Source organism: Euphorbia lathyris, chromosome 5 (assembly GCF_963576675.1).
Source record: "Euphorbia lathyris chromosome 5, ddEupLath1.1, whole genome shotgun sequence".
Lineage (NCBI taxonomy): Eukaryota > Viridiplantae > Streptophyta > Magnoliopsida > Malpighiales > Euphorbiaceae > Euphorbia > Euphorbia lathyris.
Genome location: NC_088914.1, coordinates 4,846,228 through 4,863,206, shown reverse-complemented (window position 1 = coordinate 4,863,206; position 16,979 = coordinate 4,846,228). Strand labels below are relative to the sequence as shown.

At 31.2% G+C, this 16,979-nt stretch overlaps 2 protein-coding genes across 2 annotated transcripts; one reads left to right on the top strand and one right to left on the bottom strand.

Moving 5' to 3' along the window:
* The first annotated feature begins 749 nt into the window (after positions 1–749).
* LOC136228563 (olee1-like protein) lies at positions 750–2,801 on the top strand. Its single transcript, XM_066016988.1, has 2 exons — positions 750–970; positions 2,010–2,801. Exons 1-2 carry the CDS (start codon positions 799–801, stop codon positions 2,603–2,605), a joined length of 768 nt encoding a protein of 255 aa, XP_065873060.1. The 5' UTR covers positions 750–798; the 3' UTR covers positions 2,606–2,801.
* Positions 2,802–7,423: 4,622 nt separating this feature from the next.
* LOC136229654 (protein MICRORCHIDIA 7-like) lies at positions 7,424–15,404 on the bottom strand. The gene is made up of 18 exons (XM_066018570.1): positions 14,924–15,404; positions 13,380–13,489; positions 12,376–12,454; positions 12,138–12,230; positions 11,959–12,043; positions 11,765–11,840; positions 11,109–11,237; positions 10,884–10,982; positions 10,321–10,422; positions 10,042–10,206; positions 9,840–9,935; positions 9,697–9,748; positions 9,508–9,619; positions 9,125–9,428; positions 8,737–8,804; positions 8,560–8,647; positions 8,268–8,387; positions 7,424–7,498 (listed from the first exon to the last, which is right to left on the bottom strand). Exons 1-18 carry the CDS (start codon positions 15,402–15,404, stop codon positions 7,424–7,426), a joined length of 2,334 nt encoding a protein of 777 aa, XP_065874642.1.
* Between the last annotated feature and the right edge of the window lie 1,575 nt (positions 15,405–16,979).

The following is a 16,979-nucleotide window of genomic DNA, read 5'->3' as shown; positions in this document are numbered from 1 at the left end:
TAAAATGTAGTAGGTATTAGTTGATTTTTCTGCTAGATGCATCTGTTTCGAAATTTTACCAAATATTATACTTTTATCTTCTGTTTCGGATTAAAAGATAAAAAACAGTTCTGAAAAACCTAGACAAAATTAACATGTTTTATTTAATATGATTATTATTTTTATTTGTATATAATCGTATTAGATAATGGGTAAATTACACCAATAGCCACTCGATTTTACTATTTTCATAGTATGATCACCTTTAAATTTCAAAATATAACATAGAAATCACTTAATTTTACACATTTTAATATTACAGTCACTAAACTTTAACTAATGTCTCGAAATGACTATTAACAACCTCAAAATAAAAAAATCCAGGAATTAAAGTTGTTAAGAAGGACATTTACCATGAAACCATATATTTTTATTTTCCAATTTCTTTCTCTAAAAATCACTTTCTCTCCTAACCAAATAACACCCAAAGGACCTAAAAATGAAAATTTTGAAGAATTAAAGTTGTTTAAGAACATCACCAGTTCTTGAAATATTTTATTTTGAGACGTTGATTGAAGTTTAGTGAAATAATATTAGAAAATGTAAAATTGAATAGTTTTTATATTACATTTTGAAGTTTTCCGGTTATACTGTGAAAATGAGTAAAGTTCAGTGGCCATAAGTGTAATTTACACATGAATCCACAGCTTAAGTTGAAGTTATTTATTCTGATTTGTACATCCAACTAAATGAGAAGTGATAATAATACATATATTATATATATACAATACAAGAATCCAAAATGCTATATTTCTTGCAATGGCTCCAATGGCTTTCTTCTTCTTGTTCTTTGTAGCAACATTTCTTGGAAACCCATTTTCACTACTTGCTCATAAACCACATATCTCCTCTAAGATTAGTGTTGTTGGTCTTGTTTATTGTGATGCTTGCTCAACCAAAAGTTTCTCCAAGCATAGCTACTTCTTGCCAGGTATCTTTCTATCTCTCTATCTACCCATTTATGTTTACAGTCACCAGTGACAGATCCAGAATTCACGAACAAATGTGTTTGGAGTTTTCAATTGATACTTTTTTAGTGCTTTTACAGAAAAATAAAACTCTATATGCAACTTTTTCATGAAGTTTTCCGGCTATCAGTGGATGCTCAAACTCACTGGATACATCTCTGGCCTAAAACCACCCCTCGTAGATCTGTCGCTTGCAATTGCAGCACCCTCAAACTATTTTCCTAGGCAAACCGCCGCGTAGAATTAGTATGTATGCAAGCAATAACTGAGCCATGATTCTAAATTTGAGTCCTTAAACCATCCAGTGAATACATAATTGCTCCGTTGGGGGCAAGTTTATACCTGTTTATATAATATTTTTTGCTCGATAAATTTTTTAACTATACTTTTTTGGGTTAATTTTTGTTTTCAATCTCATTTTAAGCATTTCCAAACCAGAATACAGCATTGCTCCATTGCAAGTTTATACCTGTCTATATAATTTTTTTTCGCTCGATATAAAATCTAACTACATTTTTCTGGGTTAATTTTTGTTTTCAATCTCATTGTGCGCCTTTCCGAACCAAATTTTTCTCAGCAAATAAATATAGGGGCTATCTTGCATCCCCAAACCCTCAATCTGCTGGAAACAGTAGGCCAGAACAAGCACTGGTAGGGGTGGTTCCGGCACCCCTGTCTCCACTGATAGATTTGGGGCCATCTTGCATCTCCAAACCCTCAATTTGCCAGTCGAATACCACTGGTAGGGGTGGTTCCAGAAGCCGGGGGGGCCAAAGCTCCCCTGTCAATCCATGTCTCCGCCTCTGGAATCACCCCTAACCAGGTGGATTCCAAATCCTCCCTCTCTCTCTACCTCTGCCACTAAAACCACCCCTCTCGCAGTGGTTTTCGATGGTAGGGGATGCAACGGACACCTGTGCACCCCTCCCTCCACTTATTTTCGGAATCCGTTAGAATTGGGGATATTGATTGATTGATTGATTTGATTTCATGTTTTTTCAGGTGTGGATGTTCATATACAATGCAAATTCAAAGCAGTCTCACCAAGAACAGCAGAACAAATAGATTTCACAGTGAACAGAACAACGGACAAACATGGAATCTACAAGCTAGAAATAGCAATCATAGATGGAATAGATTGTGTAGATAGTTCAACAATCGAATCCTTATGCCAAGCAACTGTAATCAAAAGCTCAAATTCATCTTGCCAGATTCCATTACTAAGATCCACAACTGACCAAATCACAATCAAATCAAAGCAGGAAAATCATTGCATTTATAGCTTGAATGCTTTGAGTTATCATCCAAGAAGAAGAAATGATACCTTATGTACTGCTCAAGAACACGAAGAAGAATTGGGGGAAAATCCCTACAGTTCATACAATTCCTACAATTCTTCCGAGTTTTTCCTCCCTCTTTCTCCTACAGTTCCACCATTTACTTATCCTCAGTCACCGCCTTCTTTGCCTTTCCCTTTTCCGCCTCTGCCGCCGGCGCCGATTTTCCGGCCGGTTTCTCCACCGGCTTTCAATTTAGGAGACCCTAGAACTTGGGTTCCCTATCTGTCTCCATCCCCTCCACAGAATCATAATCCGTGATTTTTTTGTTTTTATTTTTATTTTTTAAAATGTTGATGTTCGGGCTGAGATATTGAGGCTCGGTGAATTATAATTGCACACATTAAGTCGTTAATTTATTAGTTAGTTGCGAATATTAAATTCGGTGAAATGTGTGTTGTTTCGTTTATGTGTAATTGAATTTTTTGTATTTTTTATAGTTCGGATTTTTTTAATGTGTTTAGGGTTAAGGTGCAAAAATACCCCTAACGTTTTGGGTCAAGAGCAATTTTACCCTTAACGTCTAAAATGGTGCAATTTTACTCAGCAATTTTACCCCTAACGTTAATAAATTGGGACAATTTGAGAAATAATTCATCAAACTATCTTTTCGGTCATGAATCTTGTTATCTACACTTCATACGTGTGTCATTTTATCAATAACAAGTCACAAACATTTGTTGGGATGCGAAAAAATAAAAAAATAAAAAATATACTGTCTTTTTGTACGGATTAGACAAAAAAATGCAAAAAATCCACCGAATTTATAAATATTAATCTCAAATTCTATTATTAAATTATAAAAAACATGAAATCTTTTTTTAGAACGAATTATTATATCATTGATGTAGAATAATGTTAGGGGTATTTTTGCACCTTAACCCATGTGTTTATATAAGAACATTGTAAAAGCTTAATTTGGGAATGTAAAAGATGAAAATTTTAGATTCGGATGAAACGAGTTGTATGCTCTTAATTGAATTTGATGTTCACGATTAGAGTTTTTGTTAAACGAAACTTAATATATGCGATAATATTGGTCGAGGTAAATTATCAAAAATAGAAAAGATGAAGGATTTTAAGATATATTTAATTTTTTTTTTAAGATGAAACGAATTAATCAATTTAGGGTTCAGGGGTCAATTTTGCAACCCCAACTCTCAATTTTTCGAAAATAGAAAGCTGAAACCAATTTTGATAGGGATGGTTCCGAAAGCTGAGTGTCAAGGCCCCATTGTCTTCACTCCTAATTGTGTGGTGTAAGTTTAATGTGTATGGTGATATTTGTAAGGGTTGGACAGGCGAGAGGAATAAACTGTGGAGGAATATTGGAAAAAAAGAGAAGTTTGAGATTGGGAAATAGAGGGTTGAGGTATGATGTTGTTATTGAAGGAGGATGAAATTAAGAAACTGTGTTATCGATGATTTAATTGAGAAGTTTTCATCTATGGTGTTCGAAGGGTGAAAATTTGGGCGAGGAATTGAGAGGTAGTTCGGGTTGAGAATGTTTGGGCGGGGTGTGATTGAGGCAGGCATATTAGGAGGGTAATGGAAAAATAGCGGGGTTTGGGGTCGGGGATAGGAGGATTTTGCAATATTAGAGAAAAGGTAGGAACTGGTAATGGGGAGGGTGCAGGTTGGGATGAGAACGACGACGAGAAACGCCATGGTTGCAACGATGGTTGGGAGGAGTCAGTTGAGGTGATTAGTGTGAATTCAGAGTCGCTAAAGGAAGACGATTCCATGTTCGATTGGTGATTTGCGGCAGACAGGTTGTGAAGAAACAGAGAGGAATTATTCTGGTTTGTATGTGAGGAGATGGAAAGATTAGGATAGTTGGTCATCGGAGATTGTGGTGCACCAGAAAATACGGCAGTTGCATCCATTTGAGAGGAGGCGGGGGAGGTGGTTGCGGCACTAATCGGAGCTGCATGCTTTGATACCATGATAATACCAATTAGGTTTTGAGTAAAAAATTCTATCTATGTTATATACAACATTGGAAGCAGAAAGAATTTACAGGAAGTTGATATGAAGGCTTTTTTTAGCTGAGTTGGCAACCCAAATACAAAGAGTATAAATGAAAAAAAAGTTGATATGTAAAAATTCTAGAAAAGATAAGAATAAATACTGCTATCTCGGTTTCATTCTACTATTGAAACATAATTTTTATGGTTCACTATTCTTACTCAAATTAGTTATATATTTATCATATATCAGTTTCATTCTTATATTTTAAATATAAACTAATATATTAATTACTTAATCATCCCTTTATCTGCCTCTATTGTCGCTCTTCTCTTTTTAATGACCTCAATTATCATTTCCTCTTCGTCTTAATCAGGGACGGTCTTAGGCCTAGGCCTGACTATAAACTAATACATCAATTACCTAGTCATCCCTTCATCTGCCTCTATTGTCGCTCTTCTCTCATTAATGACCTCAATTGTCATTTCCTCTTCGTCTTAATCAGCGGCCCTGGGCCTAGGTCTGGGGTGCGCCGACCTAGGAACTAGGATTGAAAGGGTCCCAAAAATATCTAATAAGCTTATATATGTGTGGATTTAATTTTGGGTAATTAATTTATTAGTCCCTATATTTTGACAAAACACACTGTTTAGTCCCTATATTTTCAAAAACACATGGTAAGGTCCCTAACCTTTTTTTTCAGTGAACTGTTTAGTCCTTCCGTCTGTTTCTTAGATTTTTTACTATTTATGACTTCGGAAATGACTAAATTACCCTTTACTATTTACCTTCAAACTTCATAAGAGAAAATCCAATTTAGAAAAAGAAGCTATTTGTATGGAGAACAAGAAAAAGAACAGATCCAATGCTTACGAATTTGAACGATTAAGAAGAACATCAAGAAGAAGAATACTCAAAGTTGATTTCAGATGCATTAGAGTGTAACGGAAAGGAAAATAAAAAAAAAAGAAGAACGCAAATCCAAATTGACTAACAAAATCTTCATGAGAGTCTAACGGTAGGGACTAAACAGTTCACTGAGAAAAACGCTAGGGACTAAACAGTTCATTAGGAAAAAAGTTAGGGACTGTATCATGTGTTTTTGAAAATAGAGGGACTAAACAGTGTGTTTTGTTAACATATAGAGACTAATAAATTAATTACCCTTTAATTTTAGATGTTAATTGAAAGCTTGATACAGAGAGTCTATCTTGCAGCCAAACGAATTAATGAATGGGGGCAAAAGCCCAAATAATTCATAAACACATTAAAAGGCATGCCTTTATATACTTTCAATTAGTAAGATTTATAGACTCTTAGTCTATCTTGCTTCCAAAAATGATTTAGTAAGTTTGAAACGGTTCCACTTCGAACTCTTAATCTCCTTCTTCAATTATATTCAACATTTTCAACGATTCCTTTTCCTCTTCATCTCTTCTGCTTCATCCAGTCTGAATTAACATCACGATTGTTGATTGACTGGCTGACCAAGTTGAAACGAAACCACTATTGCCCACTTCTCAATAAATCATTAATTATATGAATTGTGCGAAGTTTAAAATGAAGAATTATGGAGATGGTTTCCTTTGACTTTTTATATACTTCACTCACTTTATTTTATAAGTCATTCTAGTAAATGAGTTTTTTTCTCAATATAAATCATTCTACTTTTTCATCAATTTTTAGTTTAATTTTTCGATCCAAGCATTAATTTTTTGTTTTGATATGTGTTTTTTTAACATTCCAATGCTTATTCCCTAACCATTACATGAGAGATCGTTTTTTTAATTAATCAATGTAAATTCATTAATTTGACTTTATATAATTATATTTCTTGATTTGTGTGAAACACCATAAAATGACTTATATAATAGAATGAATGGAGTAACAATTTTATTGATTCCAAAAAACCTCTTTTCTTTCTCCTCGAGAAAATAAAGTGAAAGCAAAAAAACATAACTCATATTACATTTTTGCCATTATATTTAGGGTTTTGATATATGGAGTCCTTAGCATTGTATATAAACAATTAATAGGTTAGTATATTGTTATGTATTTTTAATATTTATATTTATTATTGCATTTAACTTTTAAATAAATTAAATACTATTGGGTATTTTCAATATTTATATTAGGGTTAATATGTTTTGTTGTATTTAAAAGTTCAATGCAATAATAAATATAAATAATACAATACTAAATGTAAATATGCTAATCTATTAAATGTTTATATGCAACTCTAAGGCTCTAAAAGCTGCATATATTGGAACCCATTTATTTATTATGTTTATTTTAGTTATGTAAGTGCAACTATGTCCAACGTGATTTAGTTTTAGTTCTTAAATATTTTCAATTTTCATAGGCTTATATCAAAAAAAAATTATAATCAAATGAATGTATTTTCTTTCTAAGTGAAGCTTTCATGTGTTCATTGGGTTACTGATATTAAACAATTCAGGATTAAATCCTTAATTTTTGAAGATTATGATCCGGTTTTTACAACTTAATTTCATACGAATTCTTTTCTATCCAATCTTAATTAATTACTCCCTCCATTCTCAAATAAGTGTCGTTTTAGATAATTGTTTTTGTTCTTTTTTAATTGTCGTTTTCGTTTTTCAATAAAATTTAGTATAGTTTTTTGGTCTAAGCATTTAAATTTTGTCTTAATTTATGTGTTTTATAAGCTTTCAAAGTTTTTTCTCCAATCATTATAGGAGAGAGAATTTTTTAGTTAATTCATGTAAATTTATTAATTTAAGTGCATATTAATTGTGTTTCTTAATTTGTGTGAAAATTTTAAAACGACACTTATTTGAGAATGGAGGGAGTAGTACCATTCCTCATGGGTTCACGTTAATATATTTCTTGTAATTGTATGTATAGGAAAAATAATAATAATCACATCAAACAAACAAGTGGTGTAAACTAAAATTCCAATAGAAAATTGAAATTTAAGTTACAATTAGAGGTAATGTGTTGTTTCTGCTTCTTGTATATTTCTCTAAATTTACAAAAGTGGGTCAATTTTCATGGACTAGATCATGCAGAAGGGTGGGTGGGGTATGCTTCAAATTAAAATCTAATAAATAAAAAAAACAAAGTTAGAAATTAATATTTGCGCTCGATTTTGCATTCTTCCATTGTTTTCGCTTTCTGTATCCCCTGAAACATCTGAAGAGCATTCTGCAGTAAAAATAAAAATAAAAATCAAATATTTGTATATAAAATAATGTATAATAACAAGAGTAAATAATTTAGTAGAATTAAAATGAAATCCAAACGTTTTAAAGAGAAGTGCAGATTTTTTTTGAAACAAAGAGAAGTCTAAATTTAGTCTTAACATTTGAAAATATATAAAATTAATATAAATTATCAAAAACTAGAAAAAAACAGATTTAATTATTAGTCCAGACCTTTAAATTTATAATTTAATCACAACAAAACTACAAAAATTCTATTAAACTGCTAACAACTAAATCTGATATATATAAGTTAATCACAAATTTTATTGTCCAACTGTTGTATTATTAATATAACCATTTTAATTTTATCGACAAACTTGTTTGGAACGTCTGATTTGACAGTTAAGTTACAATCAAATCAATCTTTTTAAATTTCAGTAGCTCAAGGCTAAAATTGATCTTGTTTGGAAATGTTAGATTAAACTTGCACAATTTCTTATTAAGGCTAAATTTGCACTACCTTTAAAACACCAAAATTAAATTTGGATATTATCCCATAATTTATTAGTCCCTACATTTTTACCTAACACGCCGTTTACTCATATTTTAATAATACATTAGAGTTTTTTAACTTTTTATTATATTCAACAGACTAGTTCTTGAAATATTTGAATTATTAAACAATTTAGTCTTTAGTAGGAGTAAACTGTTGAATAGAAACAAAAGTTAATAACCTTATATTGTCTTAAGTAAAAAAATACTGTTCTAACCTCTAATTTCTTGGTCATATCTTTCTCCTTTTGTAAGATATCTAGTAGAACAAGATTATCCCTTTCAAGCTTCTCTGATTTCCTTTTTTCGTTTTCGAACTCTTTCGTCTTCTCGTAAAGCTGGTTACAAGTAAGAAAAATGGAAATAGGAATGAATCATCATGTTATAATCGTGCTACATTATTATATAAAGGACACATAAATAATAATTGTGTCACATGGGTCGAATCAAAGCTGGTTATCTCTGTAAATTGCGTTGTGATGTTCTCGTTAAAACCGAGAAAATGCTTACTTGATTTTCAAGATTCTGTTTAATGTCCCTTTCTTTTTGCAAGGACTTCATCAAAATACCAACCATTTCTCCAATTGATTTCTGCTTCCTGAAATGTCCATAAATTTCAGGTTTATTAAGGATTATCATAGGCAAGCAAGAATTGAAGATTAGAAAAAAAGAACAGTATGATCATACCCGTCATTCGATGAATTTACACCCACTGGATTAACTACACTCGATCCGTTTCCCCCGATATCGACTCGCTGCCGGTCACAATACACAAGGAAACAATTTAGGATCAGAAATTCAAATGAAACCATATGCATAATGACTCAGGAACTCGTATCCGATACTTGTACAGCTCGGAGTATTCAGCATGGTAAGCTTGAAAATTTTGGATACCGGGATAGTGTTCTAAATTTGGACACGGGTACGGGATACTGAATTTTTTATTCTTGGTGAAGATTTTATACTGTATAGGAGCAATTAGGGTTTAGGAAAAATAACAGTATCCTATGCTCTTCAACCGTGTCTGGCACGGATTTCACTAGTGTCATAAGTAAGAAAAGAATGCAGAATTTACCCTCAAATGTGGAGGAATCTGCGGCACGCTTCCTGCAGAACTTGGTACGGGCCCGGGAGAAGCAAAGCTTGGCCTGCCGAAGCTGCCATTTTGTTGAGAAAAATGTCTTTCCGCTGATATTGGCTCCCCTTGTGCTGTCAGAATAACCGGCTTAGCTAGTGGAGATCTTTGAAGTCCGTCGGGTGGGGTTGTTTTGACACCATCAGCACTGCTCTCAGCGTTCTTATTCGGGCGTCCACAGCTCGAAGGTTCACGGTTCTTGTTACGCCTAGCAGCATAGCCGATCTCATGGCATTTTGTAGACCTTTTAAGAAAAAACAACTTCTCAATAACTCATGCAAAGTTCTAAAGGTAAAAGGAAAATATATGTACAAAGTACTAACCAGTAATTCTTCTGTATAGCAACTAATCTCGCCTCGAGCCTCGAAAGTGAAGTTGTTCGCTCGAAACCTTGCTTATCGTGGGCAGGTTCGATGAAATTAGCTTCGAGTACACCTGTGAAGCGTAATAACAAGTGAAAAACCGAATCTCAAAATGTACTAAAATTCACAAACTATTATGCAACTTGGTACCTATCACACCGCGACCATCGCTTCCAGCAGCATTCCACACCCTCCAGAAAGGCTAATCGAAACCCGAAAAAACACAAACTTTAGTCAGCTAACATATCTATGAGAATATATATCTAACATATCTATGAGAATATATAACTAACCTTGATAAGTCTGTTTTTGTGGTAAACGTTGAATCCCTGAACATCGATATGATGATCCGCATCCTTAACAAAGCCGATCTTCCCAGTTGCAACCATCTGATTTAAGGCAGAGAGGCAGTAAACAGATCAGAAAATCGAGCACCAACTAATGGCGAAACAACGAAAAATGAACGAACAAAATATCAAACTACGGAAGCATTACATTTCTATTGTTCTTTCCATTCACTTCAGCAAGGTTCATAGGTTTGTATGTTATTTCCTGCACCATCTTCATGTCATTCACGGCGTCGTGATGTTCGATCACCTTACCGCGTAGAAAGAGTTTGAAACCGGTTGGAAGCTTCATATAGAGAATGCCTGCATAACTCTACCAACGACAACGAAAGACGAAACGAAAAACATCAATCAGCAACAAGCATCAACATAGTGAAAATAGATACATAAATGTTTTCAATTGTTAAGAAAATCAGCAGAAAGTTACCCTCAATGAATGCTTATAAGTCAGAAAATGCCTTGAACTCGGAAACTGTTTCGCCATTTTGATCATCTTCTCGTCTCTGTTGGAACCTCTAATTTGAATGTCCTATAAAATTAAAAAAACAATATATAAGACGCTACATGAATTCTTCGCTTAAACTTATTAGAGTTACATATTGACCAACAGAATTTGTTTAAAGTAATTTAGTGGCGCCTGAGCTTACTTAAAGTGACCTATCACCATCTTAAACTTGTTTAAAGTGATACACATTTCAATTTGTCCAAATTCTCTCGTGTTTTGTCACATCGAATCAGAGACTGAATCATTTTACGTGCTAAAGGAGCTAACGAGTCACTCTATTCGTTCAGGAGCTCTTAATGTATATAAAATCACTATAAATATAAATAGCTCGAGCTGTCCGTTCCGCCCTATAGCCCGATACAAACCAGGCAGAGTTAGACCGAGCCCGACCTAATGTTATGTTCTCTTATCCAAGCACAACCCGGATATATTTCTACATAAACATGACTATCAAGTGAAGATTTTGTAGGATCATGTATACATACATAAGGATCAGCATCAAAATCCAGCTCCAGATTATCTTCATCATCCTCCCAAAGATTGTAGATTATGATTCTTGTGCCTTGAGTTTCCAAAAAATTGAACTACAACAACACAATTAGAAAATAACATTTAGGATAAAAAGGGCATTTTATTTTAATTTTAATGATATTTCAATTAAACAATTCTTCAATGCTCCATTGGAGATTTATATATTTAACTAAACTTACCTGATTTAAAAAATCTTGTGAAGTTGCAAATGGTGACCACTTAAATATGATATCAAAAGTAGCATCCCAATCCTCTGAACTTCTTCCTGCCTTAATCCACTCTCCATCCCCTTTCTTCTCAAAATGCACCTTCATATACATTAAAAATATAAATGAGTACTGGAATTTTACAAGATAATATACTATCTATAGAATTACAAAGACAATCTAAGGTTAATTTCGGATTAGTGTCAAAATGAGTCATCTCTAATCCAACTCAAAAACTTTGTTACAAGAATGGTGTTAAACTAATCAAATTAGTGTCGATTTCTAATCATGTTTTCGAATCACATGTACTTTTATTATGTACGTATATTAATGACGACTCTTCAAAATATAAAATGATATGGTACTATTTTTAAATATTTTATATCAATTTTAGATTAATATGGTAACACCAGCGTTGCACTAACATGGATACACAAACGTACATGGACATGGAAACAGACAAGAGAAACGTTATTTCTAAAACATAACCTTCACAAAATAAGCCTAGAAATAAAAATGGACACGGACAGACCCAAAAATTAAAATAAATTCTTTAGTAACAAAACTTAATTTAATTTATTTATTTATATAATTATAATACATTTATTAACGACTCTTCAAACTCTTACCATTGGAACAACAATGTCTTCCTGTCCTGTTGCTGTCAAAAACGTGTAGGAAAGCATTCCTACACTCAGTGTATCACTTTGAAAGAAAAAAATAAATATATGTTAGTTTTTAATTATAAATAAAATTCAACAAAGGTTGAATTTACATTCAAAATTATCTTAATAAAATTAATGTAGAAGAAAAATAAAATTACCTGTTCCCTTCTTCTCCTTTACAACGAGAAAACACAATAACATCTGCCCCAAGCCTCATACTACTTGTTTTAAATCCATTTCCATCTGATAATTAATTTAATAAAAGAAGAGCAAATTATTATAAATAATAATTAATTTTTAAATGTAATATGTAGAAGAATTAGAGAAAATTATATACATTGACCAATGGTATTTGCCATCTTGCTTTTAGCAGAATATCCAAGAGACATACAATGCCTCATTTTATTAGGATTCATCCCACCACCATTATCTGCAGTTAATCTTACAATTAGAGATCTATCCAATTATTTAATTTGGTACATAGCACAATTATGATATAATAATTCATTTTTATAATCCAAACAAAAAATGTATAAACTAATAATTGTAATTAACTATTTAATTAAACTAGGTACCTTCGACAAGCAACATAAAGCTATTATCTCTCTGGTTTCTCAACACATCTACATGAACGAAGGAGGCTCCATTGGCAGCCTGAATCAAATATAATTACGATCAGAAAAATTGATGAACATAGAAATATATTAATATATTACCCCTATCAATTAATTTAACATTAATTAGTCTTTACCTTGTGCCATTTTAAGTTTTCTTTTTTGAAAATAGCCATTTTAAGTTTTTAATGCATAAAAAAATGGTGTAATTTAATGAAAGTTATAGGAAATAAGGATTATTAACAAGGAGAGATAAAATGATAATTTTTTTTTATATAAAATTTAACAAATCAATTACTTTCTCCATTTCACTTTATAAGTCAAGATAAGTCATTCTAGTTTTTAAATAATTTTTAGCTTAGTTTTTCGATCCAAACATTAAATTTTTATGTTGGTCCGTGTGTCTTTTAACATTTCAATACTTATTCCCCAACCATTACATAAGAGATATTTTTTTAGTTAACCAATATAAATACATTAATTTGATTCTATATTTATTGTATTTCTTAATTTGTGTGAAAGGCTCTATAATGATTTATAGAATGAAATGAAAAGAGTATTTCTTCAAGAGTTTGTTATTTGATTAAATATGATAAATAATATGAACCGAAGAAAATATATTCTCGTTTCATTCCATTGTACAAGTCATTCTAGAGCATTTCACATAAATTAAGAAATACCATTAATAAAAAATCAAATTAATCAATTTACATTCGTTTAACTTAAAAAAAAATCTCTATCATGTAATGGTTGGGGAATAAGCTTTGAAATATCAAAAAACACATGGATCAAGACAAAAAAATTTAATATTTTGACCGGAAAACTAAATTAAAAATTCTTGAAAAAATAGAATGACTTATATTTTAGAAAAAAACTCAATTTCTATAACGACCTATATTGTGAAATTGACGGAGTATTTAGTATTAATTTAATAAATTATTAGATGCAAGTAATAAAACTATGACCTCATCCAAAGCATTGTCCAAAAGCTCAGCAAAAGCTCCAAGTGCCCATTTATGACTAGTTGCATTTGAATGTAGAAACCTTGGATGTACTCTCACATGATCCATACCAACTGCAAGAATTCAATATGTTACCATTTTCATATATTATAATAAAAGTTAATATAGTCGGATATTAAGAAATTCTGTAGTAGATACGTATTTGACGACAGATAATTATTAAAAATAATTATAACACATCTGTATTATAGATGCTTCAAATCTAGCATAGCATTGTTAACAATGAAAACAATTATCGTATAGAAGTGTTAATAATAAAAGCTATTATCGTGTTTCAAGTATCGGATTAATTAATAACATATCAAGCGTTCAATTTATGATAACAGATAATTATTAAGAATAATTGTAACACAAGCATCAAATTTAACATGGAAGTGTTAATAATAAAAACAATTATCGTGTAGAAGTGTTAATGCTAAAAACTATTATCGTATTTTAAGTAACGGATTAAATTTTTAATTTAATAACATGTCGATTGTTCAAATCATAATAACAAATAATTATTAAGAATAATTGTAACATATTTGTATTGTACAAGATTCAAATCTAGCATGGGAGTGTTAATAATAAAAATAATGATCGTGCGGAAGTGTTAATAATAAAAACTATTATCGGATTCAACAAGGATTAGTCCAAGTGGTAAGGAATTGAATGTCTACTTTTCAAGTTTGAAATTCGATTCCTCATTCCATCAAAATTTAACCCTATCAATAAGGTAATTTGTAAACTAAAAATTTAATAATCTACAAAGCTTAATACTGAGATTACATTAATGAAGTTAGCCATTATTTTATTTTTGTCTTTAAAAATAATAATGAACTAACTTCATTAATTAAATTTCCTATTTTGTTTTTTTAAGAGAATTTCCTATTTTGTTAAGAATCTACAAAAATAAATTTAAACAAAAAATTACAATATTTCGTTGTATATAAATGTACAGAATCACAACAACTTTGTACTTATCATAATTATAATTCAAAAAAATCGAAATATACGAAATTCAAAAATTTGTTGTATATTATTATTAACCTTTGATATGGCTATCTAATAACTTGATTTAAAATCAAGATATAATATAACAAAATTGGAATTAACAAACTGTTAATTATAGTGATTATGAGCTTATTAAAAGTAAAAATATCAGATATTATAATAATTAATTATCATTAGACCTAATAATTAAACCCTATTTTTATTCTTCCATAATTGGTAATATATCAAATTTAAAACTAGTTCTGAGCATGAATCTTATAGATTCGTTTTAAGAAAAATTTACAGCTGAATTGAAATTTTAAAAAACTAACCAAATTATATGTATATTTTATTAAAATTCTGTATATTTTCAAATCTCCTAATTATACCGAACTATTTGAAACTAAGCAAGCTATTAGTTAAACTTAAATTCAATTAGTATTATTTATTATTATTATTATTATTATTAAAAAAAAGATCAATAAAAAACAAAAAGAAGCATGAAAATTACTAACCAGAAGAACGAGCAGCATCAGGAGCCTTAACTTCCTCATAATCCCCTGCTCTCCAAAACTGCTTACAACTACGTGCAACCGGCGCCGCCACCCCCGCCACAACCACCGCCTTACTATCCACTTCTTCTTGATTATCATAATAAACCGACAAAGGCATCGGCGATTCAACTTCTTCTTCTCCGGCGCCCCACATTCCATTAAGAGGAGCAGCGAGAAATCCCGGAGGCACAATATTAACATTAAACCTCTCAATTACCTTAATCTTCTTCGACGAACCATCACCGCATCCTCGCTTCCGCTTATTTCCACCGTCTTCCGCCGCATCGATCTCGGAATCGGAAACGTTGCTGCTGCTACTTATGCTGCTGTTGGAGGTGGTTTGAGGAATTAAAACGTGATTCGGACTCTGATTCTGCGTTGGAGGAGGTGTAGTGTTGATTACGAGATCAAGATTTTCCTTCTTGATTGAAGAAGAATCCATCGGATTTTTTTCTGTTTGGGAGGTAGGAAAATTTTCGAAAAGGATGAGAGAGAAAAGATATGGGGGAGATAGATGGAAAGTGGTGCAGTGAGCAGTTTGTATTTGAGGAGTGAAAGAAGTTGTGGCGCGGTTTTATCTCCTGTTTATGTTTATAGTGGGAATATAGAAGGTCTTGCACGTTGCATGTGTTAATCACGTGAGCACGTTTTTCTAATTCTTCTCTCAAAAGGATTTATTATATACATGTAATACCCAATAATACTCTTCGTATTCACTATTTATTTATTATTTTATCATTAAATTTATTGATTATTATTATATTTACTAATAATGAGAAAATAAAGATTCATCAATAATAGATTATTAATAAAAAAATGAATTAATGAGGCACTAAGAGGTGGAAAGAGATTTTTTATATTAATAGAGAGGACGAACAGACTCTTTAGTGATTTGAGGAACTACTAAGAGACTGTTGTAGCTGATTTTTAACTATTTTTTCTCAAATTTTAACTTAAAAATTAAATTAAGAGATTGTTGTAGAGTCTCTAAGAGACTCATTTGCTGCATTTTAAGTTAAATTTTGAAGGGTTTGGGTTAAAACCCAATTCTAATAGACTTTTAGTCACTTCTCAAAACACTGAAAGTGTTCATTCCCTCTTTATTATTGAGGAGATTCTTTCCACTTTTATTAATAATTTATTATTAAATATTCTCTCTCCTTTTACTGTTATAACAATACATTTTGCAAAAATCAATATAAAAATACATAATGAGTTTAATGATTAAAAAAATAAATAAGAAGTATTGTTGGAGATAATATGTATTTTGATACTCTTGAATGATTAATTTGTTGTTTGCTGTTGGGAAAATCTGATCTTCCAAAAAATAGAGATTCTCTACTTTTGTAAAATGCTACTTTTCAGGGGTAAAAGGTAAACAAAAGGCCACTAACCAAACACCTAAAACTCTCATTTTCGAAGTGAAAAGGCAAACAGGAACATGAAAAGCAGCTAACAAATACCTCCTAAGACTCAATTATTTATATTATTTTTAAAGAGTAGGCTATAGTTTGGAGATGCTCTTAGTTCTTAACGTTTGGTTTTAACAGTTTAGTCCCTTACACATGAATTAAACTATTTAATAATTTAAATTTTAAACAATATATAATTAAAATATGAGTAATAAACAATGTATTAGGTAAGAATATAAGGGGTTGTCCAAGCAATTCAGAAACCGACATTCAGTTTATCATACTTAGCTGATATTGTATTAGAATGTGTCAATTTGATGAGAAAGATTGATGGATGTTCAATCTCATTTGTTAAGCGATCAGCGAACTGTGCAGCACATTGTCTTACAAGAGCGGCGAGTTCTGAGTCTGGTTGTCGAGAGTGGTTTGTCCCACCCTCGTTTCTAAATAATGTTCTACTTTCCGATTTAATTCAATAAAGATATTCTTTTATTAAAAAAAAAGTAAGAATATAATGATTAATACTGTAAATTATTTATTTAAATTTTTGCAGATTTTTTTGTTTAATAATATTATTGAAGTTTCATTTTTATTTAAATAAAATT

Bases quoted from the DNA above. Each gene is read 5' to 3' on its own strand.
- LOC136229654 (XM_066018570.1), bottom strand. From the start codon at position 15,404: ATGGATTCTTCTTCAATCAAGAAGGAAAATCTTGATCTCGTAATCAAC. The intron at 12,044-12,137 runs GTATATAATTTT...ATTAATTATCAG, and splicing joins GGCAAATACCATTGGTCAAT to ATGGAAATGGATTTAAAACA. The intron at 11,238-11,764 runs GTAAGAGTTTGA...ATGTATATGAAG, and splicing joins AAGACATTGTTGTTCCAATG to GTGCATTTTGAGAAGAAAGG.
- LOC136228563 (XM_066016988.1), top strand. From the start codon at position 799: ATGGCTCCAATGGCTTTCTTCTTCTTGTTCTTTGTAGCAACATTTCTT. The intron at 971-2,009 runs GTATCTTTCTAT...ATGTTTTTTCAG, and splicing joins GCATAGCTACTTCTTGCCAG to GTGTGGATGTTCATATACAA.